This window comes from Sus scrofa, chromosome 3, assembly GCF_000003025.6.
Source record: "Sus scrofa isolate TJ Tabasco breed Duroc chromosome 3, Sscrofa11.1, whole genome shotgun sequence".
In the NCBI taxonomy this organism is placed as follows: domain Eukaryota; kingdom Metazoa; phylum Chordata; class Mammalia; order Artiodactyla; family Suidae; genus Sus; species Sus scrofa.
In genome coordinates, this window is record NC_010445.4 from 1,886,064 (window position 1) to 1,904,842 (window position 18,779).

Genomic DNA, 18,779 nt, shown 5'->3' on the forward strand with positions numbered 1-18,779 from the left:
TTCCAGCCTCAGCCGAGAGATGCTCCCGGCAGAGGCGCAGCCGTTCTCCAGCCACATTCCGCACCCACCGGGGAAAAGGGCCAGGACGCCACGCTCTGATTTTCTGGGAAGCCCCCTCAATCACTGGATGCAGCAGTCACCAGGCCAACCCGCCGGTGACAAGCCAGCGCGGGCCCTCCCCTCCACGCTTCCTGCTCTGGGTTAACACCGCAGGTGGGAGAGAACGGCCTTACACTCTTGCGAGAACTTCCCTCTGCTCTCCTGGGGAGTCCAGCAGTTTTACATTGGATTTTACATTACATTGGTTATACGAGCAATACAAGAATATATTTTCTTGCTAAAAAAACAAAACGCTATAGATGCAACTATCCCCTTTGAGCTTGCCCCTCTCAACTACAGTTATCAACTTACTGTGTCTTCTCTAGATCTTATATGCACATGCATATGCATACGCAGGGAAATTCTGGCATTTTGCTGTTGTTTGCATAAACGGTACCCTCCCACACATATCATTCTGCAGCTTTTTTTTTTTTTCCACTCAACAAACCATCGTGGTGATCGATCCCACCTTCCAAGGTATGACCGTTCCTGGAATAGTTACTTATTCTTCTATCGATACTCAGTTTGTGATCAGTTTTTGCTATGACAAAAGCCCCTCAACAGCAACCCACGGCCAGTCCTCCTGTGCACACGGGCCAGGGCTTCCTGAGGGTGGATGACGACACAGAAGTGAGCAGTCACAGGACACAGCCCCTCTGACGGGGGTTTGGCAGAGGCAGCAGAGTGAAAACGGCGCACGCCCTGCGGTCTAGGATTTCTGCTTTTAGTCAGCGAACACACACACACGCACACACACGCGCACACACACACACACACACGCACCATGCACCAGCAGCAGAACAACAAAAATACAAAGAGCCTGTTCCCTCTAAAAGCATCTATTATTTATAGCCTTCTACACCCTTATCCAAATTAATGAGGGAGACATTTCCGAACATAGTTGTGCTGTTTTACATATGTCTAAAACATTTCTTTCTGAAGCTGTTTTGTGATAGCCGTATTCCAATTTGAAAGGCTTCTCCTCAATTTTCCTCCTGATGGGGCAGCTATAAATATCCTTGTGCAAACAGCTTTGGGGACTGAATTTTTTCTCGAGACATAGTCCTAAAAAGAACATGTTTAGACAAACAACGGCACAGGGTTACGGACGGTGGCTCCTGCATGATCACACCGTCCAGTGCTTCACAAAGCCTGGTTCACTCAGTCTGAACCCAATGTGGCCAACCCTTTTAACCTCAGTTTCCCGATTTTAAACATGGGGATTCAAGGAAAAAATCCAATGAGATTCTGCACATATGCAAACTATACAACTATACAGTGTTTAAGAGCTGCAAGTTATTTAAAGACTATTTTTTGTGGACATGCATGGATTCATTCTCAAGCACTTACGTATTTTACTCTGTGCTCTCTTAGGCTCAGAACTGGGCTGTAATCATTTATTCGGAGCAGATGGCTTTTATTTTCTTATTTTTTAGGCCGCGCAGGCAGGATGCAGAAATTCCCGGGCCAGGGATTGAACCCGTACACGGCAGTGACAACACTGATTCCTTAAGCACTGGGCCACCAGGGAACTCCCAGACTGCGTTTATTCTTTATGTATGAGTAGAGTTTCTGCGCACCCAGGATCAGAACTCTGTTGTATGGATCAGTAACGGTCTTCCCCTTACCCGCTGCACTGATACACTTTCCGTGGCAGCCCGTGGGTTTCTATTATAAATTCTAACTTTACGTTATCACACCCATGCATCACATCATTAATATGATTGCATGCTCAATCATCTCAAAATTGAATCTCTGCCAGTGTTCTTTTAGCATTTCAATTTTTTACCAAATGTGCTTCCTTGACTCGTGGGAGGTTTATGAGATACGTTTTTCTCCAACTGCTGCAGTTTATTGCTACAGCATGAACCATAAAATGGCTCCGTTTCCCATACTTTTGTTTCTCCCTGTGATGTATTATTTCGTCACATCCAAGAGGGGTTTGTGTGCGTTTTAAGGACCTAATTCAATTCCTGCTTTGTTTCTGCCTTAGGTCAGTATCCCTTGCTAAGCCTGATGCATTTTTACATGTGACGGGGTAAGGCACCCGCTGCGACGACCTTTCTCTGCAATAGATTTTGCCGTAAAAGCCTACTCAGTTCCCCCCTGTCCCGGCTGAGAGCCTCCGAGCATCCTCCTGCAATCCCTCCAGCACCGTGAAGAATGCTTTTAGGGAGTCCCCAGCCCTTTCCCGATCCGTTACTCCTCCGGTGGGGGCGCTCGAGAGCAAAGGCGGCTCTGCAAAGGCTCTTATTCATCAGCCCTCAGCGACGGCTGATCTGCTCTGCTGATCATACTCACCCAGCCAGCATCAGGCCTTTTCTCTGCCAGAGTCCGAACAAATTCCGGGCCCTGTAGTAAGCAGATCGAGACATGAAGACAGGTTGGGGTCGAGCCTTCCCCCCGCATCCATCTGCGCAGAGGGGCCGTGGCTCCCCGCGCCTGCGTCCGGGGCACCGCCATGCAGGGCCGGGGACTTACTCGGGATGGCTCCAAAAGCTGCTCTATCTGCCGGTCCTTTCTGCTGTTCTCCTCTTCTAAGCGCCGAAGCTTTGTCCTCATCAGATCCACATCACTTTTTTGCGTGTGTAATGACTGCAGGAAAGAAGGACCACACACACGATGCGCACGCGCACCGTGCACACGCAAACATCCGTGTCACACGCTGAGCTGGAGAGGCGCGTAAAAGCTGTCTGGCTCCCAGTCAGGTCTCGGTGGTGCGGTGGGTGAGGGAGGGCTGGATGTTGCAAGGGAAGCGGGGCCTGGGGAGGCGGTAAGGCCCATCAGGGGCAGGACCACCCGCGCAACGAGGAACTCTGCCCGCCACAGCCCCGACGGCACCCCTGCCACAGACAAACCCTGCGGCGCGAAGCACTGACAGCGGCAGTGGGGAAGGTGCCGAGGGTACAGGGTCTCCTCCACGTCTGTGTGAGAAAGCGCATGTTTTCCACACCACACGGCATCAAAGCCTCATGTCCATTTAAATTTCTCATCCTCCACTAAGACTTAGCTGGTCAGAGCAGTGGTTCCCAAACGTTTATCTGTAGATGAATTTTTCACCCATCTATAGTGTGAATTTGGAAGAAAGACTGTCGATTTTTCACAAAACTAACTTTAATCCATTTTTACAACCATCCGTTTTATGAAATGGGGTCCTTCCTATTATTTTGGACACACCGAGTCCTCCAAGAAATGCTGATGGTATTTTTAACTGTGTGTGTGTGTGTGTGTGTGTGTGTGTGTGCGCTTATTTAGGGCTGCACCTGCGGCACATGGAGGTTCCCCGGCTAGGAGTCCAATCGGAGCTACAGCTGGATCCAAGCAATCACAACCACGCTGGATTCAAGCCTCATTTGTGACCTACACCACAGCTCACGGCAATGCCGGATCCCCAACCCACTGAGCGAGGCCAGGGAACGAACCCACATCCTCGTGGATTCTAGTCAGATTCGATTCCGCTGAGCCATAAAGGGAACTCCGGTATCGTATTTTTAAAATTTATTTTCAGCGTCCTCACTGAGAAAGCTTTTCCTAGTCTGTGAAACCGCACAGCTTGAAAGGCATGAGGTTAAAACAGTGCTCGCAGGCCTCACTCAGAAATGCCCACACCGGGTCACTGGCTTCAGCACCGGCTGCACCGATCAGCCCGTTTTCATGGAGACGCCCGTCTCCCTACAGTGGACTCGTGGTGCTCAAGAGTCTGAAAGTCTGGACAAATCCAGCCGCCAGCACTGCAAAGATCACTTGAAGGTGCATCCTGCTGAGGAGGCCTGGGAAGCCAGCTCCACGGCCGCGGTGGGCAGGACAGACACCTGGCCCCAGGTGCGTGATGAATGCATGAGTCAGTTAATGCACAGTCGCTGGGAAAGGTTAGGAAGGCGATCACGGGAATTCTGCTTCCAGGGATGTGGAGGCGCGTGCGTGCACCCTACCCGCCCTGCTCGGCACAACTGAAAGCCTTGGGCGCTGCACGCAAGGCAAACACAGAAGACCCCGAAAAGCGGACAGAAGGAGGCTGACGAGCTGGGGACCTCCGGACCCAGGGAACAACACGCAGGGGGCTCCGAGGTTCCCTTTGCCTTACAGATCCTGAACTGGGTGCTGGAGGAGCCAGCACCTGGACAAGCCCGTGGGCACAGACGAGAAAAGCCTCCTTTCTCTGCCAGGACAGGGGCCGCCTAACGAGGCAGAAAATGCAACACAATAGCTGCTCCACCCCGGGCAAATAGTGCAGGAAACAGTTTCCAGGAGTGAGGGGCGGTGGGCTGGGGCAGCGGGGGGGAGTGTGACCATCACCGGCCAGCGAGAGAGGCTCTCTGCGGAGGGGACCGTTCTGTGTCTTGACTGCACTTGACTGCAGTCCTGGCTACACGGATCTGCACACGTGCTAACACAACACAGAGCTACACGCGCATTTTGCACTGAAATCCATCTCCTGGCTTTGATGTTGTACTGCAGCTACGCAAGGAGTAGCCAGGGGAGGAGACGGGGTGAAGGATACCAGGACGCCTCTGCCCTGTGTCTGCAACCACCTGGGAATCTGTAATTATGACAAAAATCACTGTTTTTACAGATCGATCTTGTACTGTGTCAGGCGCGGTACGGAAGCCCGGTCCTGGGTTATTTGATGGAATCCTCACACCAACCCAAATAGCACCGTCATGACCCCCATTTTTCAACAGGAACCCAGGCATTACTGGCCAGAGAAAAACTTGCCTGGGGCTCCAGCTCCCAGAGCAACAGCGCACCGAAGAGCAAACTCTCTCCTCTCTGAACTGAGCAGCCCGGGCTTACTTAGTGTGAATCAGGTCAGCGTCACGTTGCCCAGAGACCCATGTCTGGCCCCGGGAAAGCTCCTTCTGAGGGCGGTGCTGCGGCGACTGTGGGGAGCTAGGGATGCTCGGAGCTCACGGACCACAGCCTCCTGACCAAGACAGGAGCTCCCCCTGCAGCACCCCTGGCAAGCGTTCGCCCAACATGTTGGGGCTTGCTGACTCCTCGGGCGGGACTTCCAGTGCTACGTGCGGGGGCGCATCCCCCGGACCCACAGGGCAGGGCCAGTCTGCTCCGCCCGTGAGCAGGCTTCCGGACTCCTCACCCTGCTCCGGGCACAGCGGCCGCCAACGCCCTGCTTAACCTCTGGTGCCCAGACAGATCACAGCCCCTGGGGCAGGGGGCGGGGGCGGGGCAGGTCCGTGAACGACTGATGTTCGGGAAGGGAAGGACCCCCAGTCGCTTCTCCAGCGGCACAAGAGCGGCGTGGCTGCTGAAGCCCAGGCGGGAGCAGTGGGACGGTGAAGGCGAGGAGGAGGATCTAACCCGCCTCAGGGCGGTTCGTGCCTCGGTAAAAGGGGCCTCGGCCCCGGGGGAGGATGGCCCGGACGGGAATCCTGGTTTGGCCACTGGCTAACCCTGGATGGACAGCCGGCCTCTCTGAGTCTCAGGAGCGCTCTCCCACGGGCGCGCGTCGAGACCCACGGAGATCAGGCGTGCGCAAGACCCTTAAGACCAGAGAATCACACTCATGCGGGGTCCCTGGGAATAAGCGCACTCCTGACGCATCATCGCGCCAGGTCTCAGGCGCAGAGGGACCTGAGGCGACCTTGGCCTGTCCCCCGTGCTCTCCCCGTGCTGGAGAAGCCGAGCACAGACTGGCCTCTGCCCACGGGCGGGGCTCCCACACAGCGGGCGGGAGGCCCTCGGCGGGCCAGCATCGCCCAGCTCCTCAGGCACCGTGCCAGGGGGTCAACCCAGGGGTCACCCGACAGCTCCTGCTCTTCCCAGGACACACCCCAGCGCAGGAGCACTGTCCATCCACGGCCGCCGAGGGCGCGCCCTGCTTAAACCCACAGACGACAGGGGAAGGGCTACCTTCTTCAGCTCAATGATCTCGTCGTACATGTCCTCCTTCTCTCTGTAGACGGGGGTCCCGGGAACGAAACCTGGAGGAAGACACACAGGCTCTTAAAAGACCGTGAGGTCGAGACGGTTCTGGGCCACGCCGTAAGGAAAACCTGCAAGTTAATAAAATGATCCCTTTTTTTTTTTAAGGAGAGCAATGATGTTTCAACATTTTTCACCTACTTGCCATCTTTGCCCAAGAGTAAGGAAATCCACACTGGTAGTGACAGAGAAAGCAGCAGCACGAGAAAACTAAAAGATGAGAACACAGGGCTTCATTACAGTAAAAGGAGTGAGAGAGAGAGTCAGAAGGAGAGGTGATGTGTTTAGACCTTAAAATGCAGACAAGGAGTTCCCGTCGTGGCGCAGTGGTTAAAGAATCCGACTAGGAACCATAAGGTTGTGGGTTCGATCCCTGACCTTGCTCAGTGGGTTAAGGATCCGGCGTTGCTGTGAGCTGTGGTGTAGGTCGCAGATGTGGCTTGGATCCTGCCTTGCTGTGGCTCTGGCGTAGGCCGGTGGCTATGGCTCCGATTCCACCCCTAGCCTGGGAACCTCCATAGGCAGCAGGAGTGGCCCCCAAAATGGCAAATAGACAATAAATAAATAAATAAATAAATAAGTAAATAAAATAAAATGCAAACAAACAAAAAGACAACGAAAATAGACATGCTGGTGGCACCCAGCCATCAGCCGGGACAGCGGTCAGGGCGCTCAGTTCCGAAGTGCTCCCTACCCGGTCAGGACCCTCCACACCCTAGCCTGAGACAGAGCTGCCAGCCAGCTGTGAGGCAAGGTGACACCGCCGGCACCGTGACAAGGTCCCCCTGTGCTTCCCGTGGGGCCGACAAGAAAAGCAGTGAGAGCCGAGGGAGGAAAGACGTGCATCAGAAAGAGACAGCAAGGCAGAAACGTGAAAACCAACCCAGTCTTTCTGGCGACACTTTGGGCTTTTCATTTCTAGGATTGTTTACACAATAGACAGCAGTACAACTCTACGCTTAGGGAAGTAGGGGCCACTGAAGCCTGGGGGTGTCCCTGTCCCCATCAGGAACGGAAGGCAGGGGGGACTTTCAGGGGTCGCTGTCCGCAGGGTGCCCCAGACGTCACTCTGTCAGAAGGCACCCACGAGGCCCCAGGCTCTTCCTCTCTGCTTTTCCCCGACGGTCACGGCCACGACACCATCGACGTGCTCACCGTGGCTGGCAGAACGCCTGAGATTTGACCTCTTCGTTCTTAGCGCTTCTGTCAGGTCGTCGGGGATGCTGCTGGGGGGGTGGGTCCATGCACGCTCCAAGGTGAGCTCTGATTTCAGGGCTGGGGTCAGGCTTCCTGGTTTGAATGTGCATGGATTTAATGTGACAGCTATGAGCAGATACAACGGAAGGCGGTGCCTCTAAGAATCAGTCTTCAGGGCTGAAGAAAGCTTAAGGCCACCGGTGGTGCGTGAGAAACGTCCAACCACCAGCCCTCGAAATAAATAAAAACTTGATCTGTAGCATTTGCCCATTTCCCTGGTGTGAATATTCCCACCACGTCCAGTTTCCAGCTGCCAGTGTGATGCCGGCCAGCCCGCCCACCTCCTAAGAATTTCACGAGTGGTTCCCTCGAGCCAGCAGGAGCGGCTCTAACACTCCATGCCAGCAGTGCCAAGACACCACGACACCACACCACACCCTGCGTAACAGCCAGGAGGAGGCGCAATGTCTCTGAGAAGATTAAAAACAGGACCATTCAAACGCGTATTAAAAGCTCCATCTCAAGTCACCTCCCATAATGTCTCAAACTCTGCTCTTGAGGGGGGGGGGTGACCACATACCTTGCTTTGAGCTTCCCAGCCACAGCTTCTGGGGCGTCAAGGACATCCTGCTCCCAAGAGGCATGCTGGCTGGCGTCCTCAGAGCTCTCCAGGAGGCCACTTTTCTCGGCTTAGAGTGATAAGGGGACTCTAAAAGGCCAATACATGGTTTTAGCGGTTCCAAGTATCAATGCACCCTCAACATAAGTGCTTTAGAAAAACCAAACGAGGAGTTCCCGTTGTGGTGCAGCAGAAACAAATCCGACGAGGAACCATGAGGTTGCGGGTTCGATCCCTGGCCTCGCTCCGTGGGTTAGATCCGGTGTTGCCATGAGCTGTGGTGTAGGTTGCAGACACGGCTGGGATCTGGCGTGGCTGTTGCTGTGGTGCAGGCTGGTGGCTACAGCTCCGATTCGACCCCTAGCCTGGGAACCTCCCTATGCTGTGGGTGCAAGCTTAAAAAGACAAAAAAAAAAAAAAAAAAAGACAAAACGATAAAGCAAAATATTCACAAGGGCATAACAACCCCAGATGAACACATTCTGACAAAAATAAAAAATAGTTATGATATGTACACAGACTTATATTTGTTTTAATATTTTTATTATAAAGAAATAATGGGAAATTAATTTTCAAATATGAATCTAAAATTCTACCAATATTATATCACTTAATTTCCCATTTAATTGTTTAAGACACATATGTATTTTTACCCAGTTGCAGTTACAGTGAACACATAGCTTTGTATCCTTTATTATTATTTTTCTCTTTTTTTTAGGGCCGCACCTGCAGCATATGAAGGTTCCCAGGCTAGGGGTCCAACAGCTCACAGCAATGCCACATCTTCAACCCACTGAGCGAGGCCAGGGATCGAACCTGCAACCTCATGGTTCCTAGCTGGATTTGTTTCTGCTGCACCATGATGGGAACCCCTTTGTATCCTTTATTTAAAAACATTTAAAAGTTTTTATTTTTATTTTTATTTTTTGGGCGGAACATGCATCAGCTTGATGTGGCATCTCAGTTTCCAGACCAGGGATTAAACCGGGGCCAAAGCAGTGAACGTGCTGAGTCCTAATCACTAGCCCACCAGGGAACTCCCTGTATACTTTACACTTAACGCAGTAACTCTTTTTTCATTTTTCATGTTGCAACATAATGTGCAAGTAATAACATTTAGAACTTGATGTGAAAAAGAGCTAGAAAAAGTGAGGAAAAAATTGGACTTTTCCTGGGCATTTTTGATTTCGTCATCAAAACGGGGGAAAAGTTTTAAAATTTTATTTTAACTTGGAATTTTACCTCTTTGATTATATAAAATATGAAGAGGATGCAAATCTATGCAAAACCGAGTTAGTCATAAAACGTGCTTATATTTCTTAAATACCAAAGACATTTATATCTGCAGAAGGTCCTGAGACTCTAACTCAACACATTTAATTTTAAAAGGGTTCTAAGATTCCCCCATGGCTTCAGAACACAGGGAACATTTCTCATTATTTTTTAGGACAAGCAGCAAAGACACATGAGACTCCGAGGCACTTCCACTGACCCAGGACCACGGTGCTTCACTTCAGGGTGTCTGGACAGCCTTCCAAACAAGCACCTACGTGCTCATTGACCAGAGCAAATTAGTCACCAGAAGAATTCACAAATGACATTTCCCCCGAATGTATGGATTTATCAGTAAACAGAAAGAATTCCCAAACCTGCACACGTGCGGATCAAGCTGGGAAGGAAGAAGAAAGGGCGCAGTAGGAGGTGGAGATCTTGGTGGCCTGATGCCACCTTAACAGCAGTGACCTCAGGAGTTCCCGCTGTGGCACAGCGGGTGAGGAACCTGACTGCTGTGGCTCGGGTCGATGCAGAGGTGCAGGTTCAATCCCTAGCTCGGGCCGGTGGGTTAAAGGGTCTGGCGTTGCCACAGCTGCAGCGTACATAGGTTGCAGCTGCAGCTCGGATTCAGTCCCTGCCCAGGAACGCCCGTGTGCCACAGGTGCAATCATAAAATTAAAACACACACACACACACACACACACACAAAGAAACAAAAACCAGTGACTACGGGAGGACCAGAAATCTCACCACCCTCCTCAGAGCGCTGTCAGGATTGAAAACCTACAAACCCATGTGCGTCCGGATTGGACATTAAAGAACAATGTTTCCTCAATGGGCAGGATCCCCGCTGCTATGGCTGGGAAATCGGAGCAGCAGGAAGGATGCGGCCGGAGTGCGGGAAGGGGGTCCGGGGAGGGGATGCGTCCTGTCATCCCATGGTCCTACTGGGTGGGCCAGGCGCCTGGGATCCGTGCTGGTGCAGGGACAGGCGGGGGCCCCGCTGCGGGGAGCACGTGGGAAGCAGAGCCACTGAGTGACAGCGCGCCTCGTGGGGGCTTTTGTGTCTCGGCGGTTCTGGCCGCTCTACATTATGTGAAACACGATTCTGACATTTGCAGAAATCAAGGAGAAAGCAATTGGATTAGGAGCATTTTCCGACACTTGAAATGCCTGACTTCCAGGAAGAATGAGGAGAGATGCTCTAACATCTCCCGTAGGCGCCACCCAGACAAAAAGGACGGTCCGAGGTGAGAAGGGTTAAGACACAAGCATCACTTTGCACCATTCTCGGTCCTCTCCACAGCAGCGGGGGAACCACATCCCAAACCAAACTGCCCGAGGAGCTCTTCCCAACGCTTATCCTCACCGTGGAAAACGTGCTTTCTTTTCTTTGCAGGAATTTATCCTTCTAATTGTTTTGGGAGGGCTAATATGAAAGTTCAGTTGCACTCTCTGAGTGTGTCACACATGACAGTATGTTGGAAGAACACATGTATATAAGAAGTGTGCACACACACACACACACACACACACTGTCAAGTCAGGTGAGGCCACAGGTCTCTGAAGCAAAAGGAAGCCGGTCTAGGATTTGCCCTGCTCTTCCTCCCAGCACACCAGGGAGGGGGGCTTCCAGGAACCACTCTCCCAGTTAAACTGGGAATTTGAGGGACGGGGGCCTGGTCATACTTACTCGGTGACGTGGGCGGAGGTTTGTGGAAACTCTTCCTTTTTGCTTTCTGAAAGAGAGAAGAAACGATGCAATGCAGGTTAAGCCTCTGGAGCAGCTGGAACGGGCCCAACCGCGAAGCCTCGGTGTGTCCCTGAGGGGCGGGGGTGGTGGGGAGATGAACTAAGCCCGAGCAAAGTAAGGAACTGGCACGGGGAGGCACCACTGGTCGCCAGCGCGTCCAGCAGAGACCGAGGGAGGGGTGCCGACACAAACCCACCCGCAGGGGCCACCAGCGGCCTCACTCAGCCCTGGAGCCCCGACGTGGATTCCACAAGAGGAGGCGGGGGAGGTGCAGCAGGACCATCTGGAAGAGAGCTCCCCCTTCGGCCGAGGCCAAATGCGGGCGTGGGGACCCACTGGCCACATGGGGTCTGAGTCTCCTCCGGGAGACGGGCTTGGATCCCCACTTCTCCCGGAGCACCCCAGACCCATGTCCTCAGGTCCCTCATCCTGGACAGCAGACCCAGGATGCTCCCTGGAGTCCTCAGAGCTGGGGTGAGACGCACTGGGGCCAGAGTGCCCCCTGCTGGGAGATGTGCTCCCTGCTCCTCCGCTGCCCAGCACAGCTTTGCAAACGAGCCCTGAGAGCCGAGAGCCGGGTTGGGGGCACCAGTCTGCCTGTGGACCCCGGACCTGCCTGCTCTCCCTCGGCCAGCGCGGCGGCTGTCAGTGGCTTCTGACAATATCACGGAGCTCGGCCCCCTCCCCTTGGGGGTTAGGACTGCGACTGGGGCTGGGGGGGCGGGTAGTAAAGCCCCCTACCAGGTGCAGGACAGGAAAACCTGCCCTCAGCCTTATGGACATCAGGGCAGCTGATGTCCGGGTCAAATTTTTACTTATTTTTTAAATTTTTATTTATTTATTTATTTATTTATTTATTTTTGTCTTTTTGCTATTTCTTTGGGCCGCTCCCGCGGCATATGGAGGTTCCCAGGCTAGGGGTCGAATCGGAGCTGTAGCCACTGGCCTACGCCACAGCCACAGCAAAGCAGGATCCGAGCCGCGTCTGCAACCTACACCACAGCTCACGGCAACGCCGGATCGTTAACCCACTGAGCAAGGCCAGGGATCGAACCCGCAACCTCATGGTTCCTAGTCGGATTCGTTAACCACTGCGCCACGATGGGAACTCCCGGGTCCAAATTTTAGTTATAACTGCAGTTGTTCAAATCCACCTGCAGGCTGGGTGATGGGCCCTGCATTGGTGGGGACACAGGTGTGTAAGGGACACAGGCCGGGGGAGCTGCCTCCCCACTACACTCACCGTCTCAGAGTCCGAGTCGAAGGTGATTGCAGACAGACTGTCATCCCCCTGGAGGAAGAGATGCAAACAGTGAAAACTTCAGCTCCCCGCCTGGCTCCACAGTCACCCGTGCAAAGGGGAAACAGCCCGGCCACACTGCGGAGGCAGAGCCCCAAACCCAACAGAAGGTTCGAAGTGGCGCAGCAGCCAGGCTGTTCCATTGAGTGCATCCAAACAAACAGGTGGGGGACACCCAACTCTGCCAGCAGGGCCGCTCCAGGCCTGTCAGTCCAGCAACATCACGTCCACAAAACTGCCCAACGGCTCTTTTTTAAAAAATTACATTAAAAAAATACATAAAAAAATTTAAAAATTACATTATAGTTGGTTTATGAGATTGTGTTAGTTTCAGGTGTACAGCAAGATAATTTAGTTATATACATATATATATAAAGTAGGTTTTTCAGGCTCTTTTCCATTATAGGTTATTATAAGATACAGGACATATTTCCCTGTGCTCTACAGTAAATCCCAGTTGCTCATCTATTTTATAAATAGTAGTTGGTTTCTCTTCATCCCACACTCTTACTGTATCCCTCTCCCCAACAAGACGACGATAAAAGCATTTCATCTTCGCTTCGAAGCACAAGGAACGGGTGACTGCAACCTGCTGAGAATTAACCAGAGCCATCTAGGCATCCAGAAACACGTGCGTCATTCTGACCGCCGTGACCTGCCCTGGCCCAGGGACTCAAGCAAACTCTGTGCTGTCTAATGTCAGGACTAGCTGTTGAGGAGAAAAGGGAGCTTTCCCAAGAGACCCATGTGTCCCTGTTGACTGAACACACTCAGGTTTAAATCCTAAAAGGAGAGGAAGCAGACAATGCCTTCACCATGCTGCACAGCTGATGGGCAAAGCTGGTACTGGAGGAGGACTGAGTGTCCCTCGCGTGGAGCAAGCGTGCCGCGTCTGGGGGCTGGAGGCAGGCACGTTTCAGGGGGCTGCTGCCTGCGGTGGGGCCCCAGAGTCGGGTGGAGGACTTGATCGCACTCTGGAAAGCACACACAGCGCCTACGAGGTTAACCATCAGTGTCGTGAGCCACTATTCTGCTAGCAGCTTGAAATTTCACTGGAAACGTACGGCCACACAAGAACAGGGACAAGGGGCATCTGTCCTGCGGGACGCCCAGCCCGAGCGCGCCCCTAAGCAAGGACAGTCCAGATTAAAGGTGCAGAGTGACTGCATTTGGGGAAAGGGGGGAAGGCAGTACGTTCCAAAGAAACAGAGTCAGCCGCTGAATTCGATTTTTGTTGTCATTCGACAGGGGACATTTTAAGGTGTAAATAGCGAATGACAGTAACGACGAGAGGTCTTGTACGACTTAGGAAGGGACGGCAGGGGGCTGGTATCCAAGGCACGTGGGCGATCAGGAAAGGAAGCCCCCTGCGAGTTTCGGTTTCCTGGTATCAAAGAGGATGTGCCGGCCAGTGACCGAGGTGAGTTATTGAAAACTGTATAGAAAAGTAGCAAAGCGTTCTTGAAAAGTTAACAAAAAATGCTGGCGCTCCCTCTGTGGCGCAGCAGGGTCGGCACTGTCCTGGGAGTGCGGGGACTCAGGTCTGGGTTCCATCCCTTGCCCGGCACAGTGGACTAAGGATCCAGCATTGCCGTAGCTGCAGCTGGGATCTGATCCCCGGCCCGGGAGCTCCGTATGCCTCGGGGCGGCCAAAAAATTAAAAAAAAAAAAAATTATCGAAGTAAGGTTGATTTGCAATGCTGTGTTAATTTCTGCTCTACAGGAAAGTGATTCATACATATATACATATTCTTTTTCAGATTCTTTTCCATAATGATTTAACACAGGATATTGAATATAGCTCCCTGTGCTGTTTGGTAGAATTTTGTTTATCCACCCTCTAGGCGATAGCGGCTTCTGCTGACTCAAGGTAACCCCTAGGTAGTTGGGATAAAAGGTTTAAACAAGAAAAACTTCTGAGCAGGGAGTCAGAGGCTGCACAGGGTGGGGAAATTGACTTCACAGAGTTAGTTCAGCCAAGTCACGCACCAGATAAACAAACCACCCAGCGAAAACCACATCAACCCTGTGGGTAGGAGTTGCTCTAACATAGGAGCGAAACTTTTTTTTTCAACGAAAAACCTATGAGACATACAGAGAAACAGCAAAGTGTGACTGAAACACAGGGAAAAGAGCAGACAGTGGAAACTGCTTTTAAAGGGTCCAGATGATGGACTCGGTGGACGAAGGCTTCCGAGCAGCCGTTATCAGTGAACCCAAGGAAGCAGCTGTCGTGAGGCTGGAGGAGGACCCGTGAGGCAGGAGAGCACAGTGGTTACAGGCAGGAGGTCCGCAGTGGGGACACCTGAGCAGTAGAGCAGGTGACACAACCCTATAAGCAGTAACTTCTCTACAGATGCTCTTACCGTATTGTTCTGAAACGATGAGCCCTTTACAAGTGTTGGCTCCTTTTTTTGGGCTGCGCCCATGGCCTGCAGAAGTTCCCCGGCCAGGGATCGATCCTGTGCCACAGCAGTGATACTGCTGGGTCCTTAACCCGTTGAACCACCAGGGAACCTGGAGGTGGCTCTTAAATCACTGGTGACCACGCCCAGGCTCCACTTCACCCACGTGACTCTGCACTGGGGCCTTGGGCTGTGCTTCCAGCCATGGCGCCACAGTGAGTGCTTTCTGAAGTTCATAAGCAAGCCCAGGGGTGGCTCCACGCCAAGGGACTGGGGGGGCTGGACAGACTGGACAGTGCCGGCCCTCAAGAGGTTAGCCTGGGCGTAAATGCCCTGAGAGCCTGTGCCGCTCTGCTCCACAAGACTGAACTCCTTGAGACCAAGGCACTGGCACTCAACTTATCTTGTGTCCTCAGAGCCTGGCATGTATAAGGGGCTTTTACCAGATGCTTCTATGGATGAGAGCATCCACGGCAGCTTTGTTTCTAATGGCACACATGTGAAAACAAGACGGTAAAAGTGAGGAAATGAAGAGCTAAGATAGGGATATCCCATTAGGTTAGAGTTTTTAAAACCCTGTGTTTGAAAATGTGTGGCTATGGGAAGATGCGAGCAGCAGATTAAATGTCAAAGTGACAAAACAATATAAATATGATCTCGATTTTTAAAACGCATACGGAAAAAAAGATGCACTAAAAAGGATAGAAGGCAACACACCAACAGATTAACTGCGGTTTCCTATAGCTAACTAGATAATGGGTAATTGATTTTCTCTAAGGGGCATGACTAACTTTTTTTTTTTTTTTCTGTCTTTTTGCCTTTTCTTGGGCCGGTCCCGCGGCACATCAAGGTTCCCAGGCTAGGGGTCCAATCGGGGCTGTAGCTGCCGGCTTATGCCAGAGCCACAGCAACACGGGACCCGAGCTGCGTCTGCGACTCACACCACAGCTCGCGGCAACACGGGATCCTTAAGTCACTGAGCAAGGCCAGGGATCGACCCCACAACCTCATGGTTCCTAGTTGGATTCGTTACCCACTGCGCCACGACAGAACTCCACGACTAACTTTTATAATCCAATATGAGAAGGTACATTTTAAAGATGGAGGAGCAGTAACTGAGGCCAGCGTAGACTGGCAGGCCTTGCAGACGAGCCAGGACTTGGTGCCTGGAGGGTCAAGCAGGAAGCTTCAGCAGCTCCAAGTGGCCAGCGGCTCTGAGCCCTACTAGGGGTGTGCTTGGTACAGCCCTGCTGGGCACAGCCATCTCCGGGAGAAGGAAGCAAAGCCGGCTAAGTTCCTTCTGTCTGGAGCCACGCAAAGGCTCTCACTGAGGCCTGAATAAATTCAAACACTGTGTAAGGCCTGCAAGGCTCTCCACCGTCAGGCCCCTGCCTCCTTCCATCCGCACTCATCCCCTCAACCAGATCCCAGCAAGCTTGCTTTCAGGCCCTGGAACCACTGCACTTCCCTACCTCAGGACCTTTGCACCTGCTGGTCCTGATGTGCTCCGATCTTTACCAAACCGCCTCCTTCTCCTCTGTGGCATCAGAACATTTAGAACTTCTCAGAGCGGCGGATCCTGGGACCTCGTTTAAAGCAGACTCTCCAGCCCACCTCCCTTCCAAGGGCTGTTTTATTTTCTGCACACGCCACTTCCCACTTTCTCACTTGAGGTACACGGCCTGTTTTTGCCGTGTTCTCCCCCCACTCCCACCCCCACTCAAACGTAGCTTACTCATCCACAGTGTTATCTCCAGCAGATGGCTGGCGTGCCAGAAGCCCGCTTGCCCTGGCCCGGGGGAGTGAACCTGGGCCGCACCTCCTCCAGAACGCCTTCTCGGCTTGGTGCTGGGTAGGGCCCCGCTCCCGGAGCCTGGGGCTCCTCCCTCACACCTGAGCAGTCGCCCCGGCCACGTCCCCCGCTCGGGAGGCACGGGGTGGGCAGGCACTTACGCAGGGAGCTCCGTCCCCAGGCGGGCCGCGGTCGCAGGCTCGGCGCAGGCCCGGCTTCGCGGGCGCCGAGCGGCGAGGGCGCGGCGTCCGGGAGGGCTTCCTGCAGGCGGCGGCCAGCGCAGGGGCGAGCGGGGAACCAGAGGCGGCTGGAGGCTGGGCGACGGGCGCCGGGGACGCCCGGCCAGGCGCATGCGGGCGGGGGCCGGAGGTCCGCTCTTATGCGGTAACAATAATGTCAGCTGTCACCCAGCGGCTGCCCGCCCTGCGCCCCCATCCTCCGGCCCGCGCCCAGGCGAGGGGAGGCCGCGGGGGTCCGCCCCCCTCCGTCTTACCGTCTCTGAGGCCGGGTCCCCAGCGCCCAGGGACATGGCGGCGGCGCTGCCCGATCGTCCCTCGGCGCTGCCGTCCGGTTCCGGGGCTTCGCCGGCCGCGGGGCTGCCTGCAGCCTCCCCGCCTGCCCGCGCCGAGGCCGCGACCCCGCTGCCATGGCAACCGCGCCGGCCCGCCGAGCCCCGGATGTGGCCGTCGCCCGGCAAGGGGGGCCGACAGTAGCCATGCGCTGGGACTCCAGCGGGCCGACTGGCTGTGCGCCCGTGGTACCCGGCGGAGAGCCCGGCGGAGTTGGAACAGTGCAGCCGCCGCGCTGGACAAGGGCCTTCTGCAGTGTCCACAGTCTGCAAGCTCTGAACGCCTGGCATTCAGAAAACCATCTCCCCGACCTCATCTTTTAGACTCAAGGGTTCTGATACAGCCACGGGACCACACAAAATAACAGAATTTGCGCTCAAGGTACCCAGTGGCCATCACGAAGATCTTAGGAGCGTTGGTCTGCAAAGTTCCTTTAAGTTATTAGCGAGTATAATCTGACCTTTCTCTTCATCCGGGCCTCCAAGAGCATTGACTCTGTCCCCCTCCCCTGCCTTATTTTTCCAGCCCCTGGTCTTTATTATTAAAAAGAACATCCCACCTCTAGAATGCAAGCTCTCTGGGGCAGGGCTTTGTTCACAGCTGTATCTCCATCCCTCAGAATAGGGCCTGACCCATAGCATGAGGTCCATCAATAGGTGTTTGGTGCCTGGCAAGTCATGTAACTTCTCTGCACCTGTAGCCTCACATATAAAGTGGAGAAACGCGTTGTTGTGAGGCTCAAATGAGTCAATACCTCTAAAGAGCTTGGTGCAGTTGCTGGTTCCAGAGAGGGCGCAGTGTGACAGAGTTAGTACTGTTTTGTGGTGAACAGATGAATGGTCCCCACACAGGAGAGCCTGGTACTGCAGGAGGAATGTCTGGCAGGTTATTACTGCCCTCCTTCTGGCACCACCACCTATTAAGAGTCTATGACCCCCTTGGAGTTCCCGTCGTGGCTCAGTGGTTAACGAATCTGACTTGGAACCATGAGGTGGTGGGTTCGATCCCTGGCCTTGCTCAGTGGGTTAAGGATCCGGCATTGCTGTAAGCTGTGGTGTAGGTTGCAGACATGGCTCTGGTGTAGGCCAGCAGCTACAGCTCTGATTAGACCCCTAGCCGGGGAACCTCCATATGCCACGGGTGTGGCCCTAAAAAGGCAAAAAAAAAAAAAAAAAAGAGTCTATGATCTTCTTTTCCTCAGTTTACTCATCTCCACAACAAAGGGGGTGAGCCACACAGTGGTCCAAGTCTATTTTCCGGGACGCAGGGTAAATTGAGTGGGTTAATGGTCAGGAGCTCAGGTTTAGTAGACTCACTGTCATCTCTGTGTCTGTGAAGTGAAGACAGTTTCAGGGCTTTCGTTGGCACTGAAGGAGATTAGAGATAAAATTCAGGACAGTGCCTGGTACATGGTAATGTTGGGGAAATGGCTTGGATCGTTGGTGCCAGAAAATGGGACACATGAACACGGGGCGATCTCGACAAGGCAGAAGGCCGCTGGGACTCAAAAAGCACAGGCTTAGAAGAAAAGCCCTCCCTATTTATCCCTAGGCAGGTGGTGGACCTGTCCTCTTCCCATTGGTCAGGTCAGGGCACACATTCTTCTCTGTTGGCTCATTTGAAACAAATTGTTACTGGGAGAAGAGGGAAAGAGGAGGGGTGTCCCAGGAGGGCATTTCAGCCAAAAACAGAGCAAAATGGAGTCACCAAGGTTTCCTTTGATAGAAAAGACATTATGTTACTTTCCACAGTAACACCTCAAAAACCAGATACTACCAGATAACACTTTGCTGCTGGTGCAATTATTTTTATTTCTTCCGAAATTAT

At 53.2% G+C, this 18,779-nt stretch overlaps 1 protein-coding gene across 1 annotated transcript in view; it reads right to left on the reverse strand.

Annotated features, from left to right (window-relative positions):
* The window catches only part of IQCE (IQ motif containing E), a 41,621-nt gene extending 24,577 nt beyond the window's left edge, over positions 1-17,044 (reverse strand). Inside the window, 8 exon segments of the mRNA XM_013992267.2 lie at positions 2,401-2,451; positions 2,581-2,694; positions 5,971-6,041; positions 7,198-7,332; positions 7,820-7,948; positions 10,827-10,872; positions 12,130-12,177; positions 16,877-17,044. Coding sequence (XP_013847721.2) covers positions 2,401-2,451; positions 2,581-2,694; positions 5,971-6,041; positions 7,198-7,332; positions 7,820-7,948; positions 10,827-10,872; positions 12,130-12,177; positions 16,877-16,912 — 630 coding nt within the window. The 5' untranslated portion in view covers positions 16,913-17,044.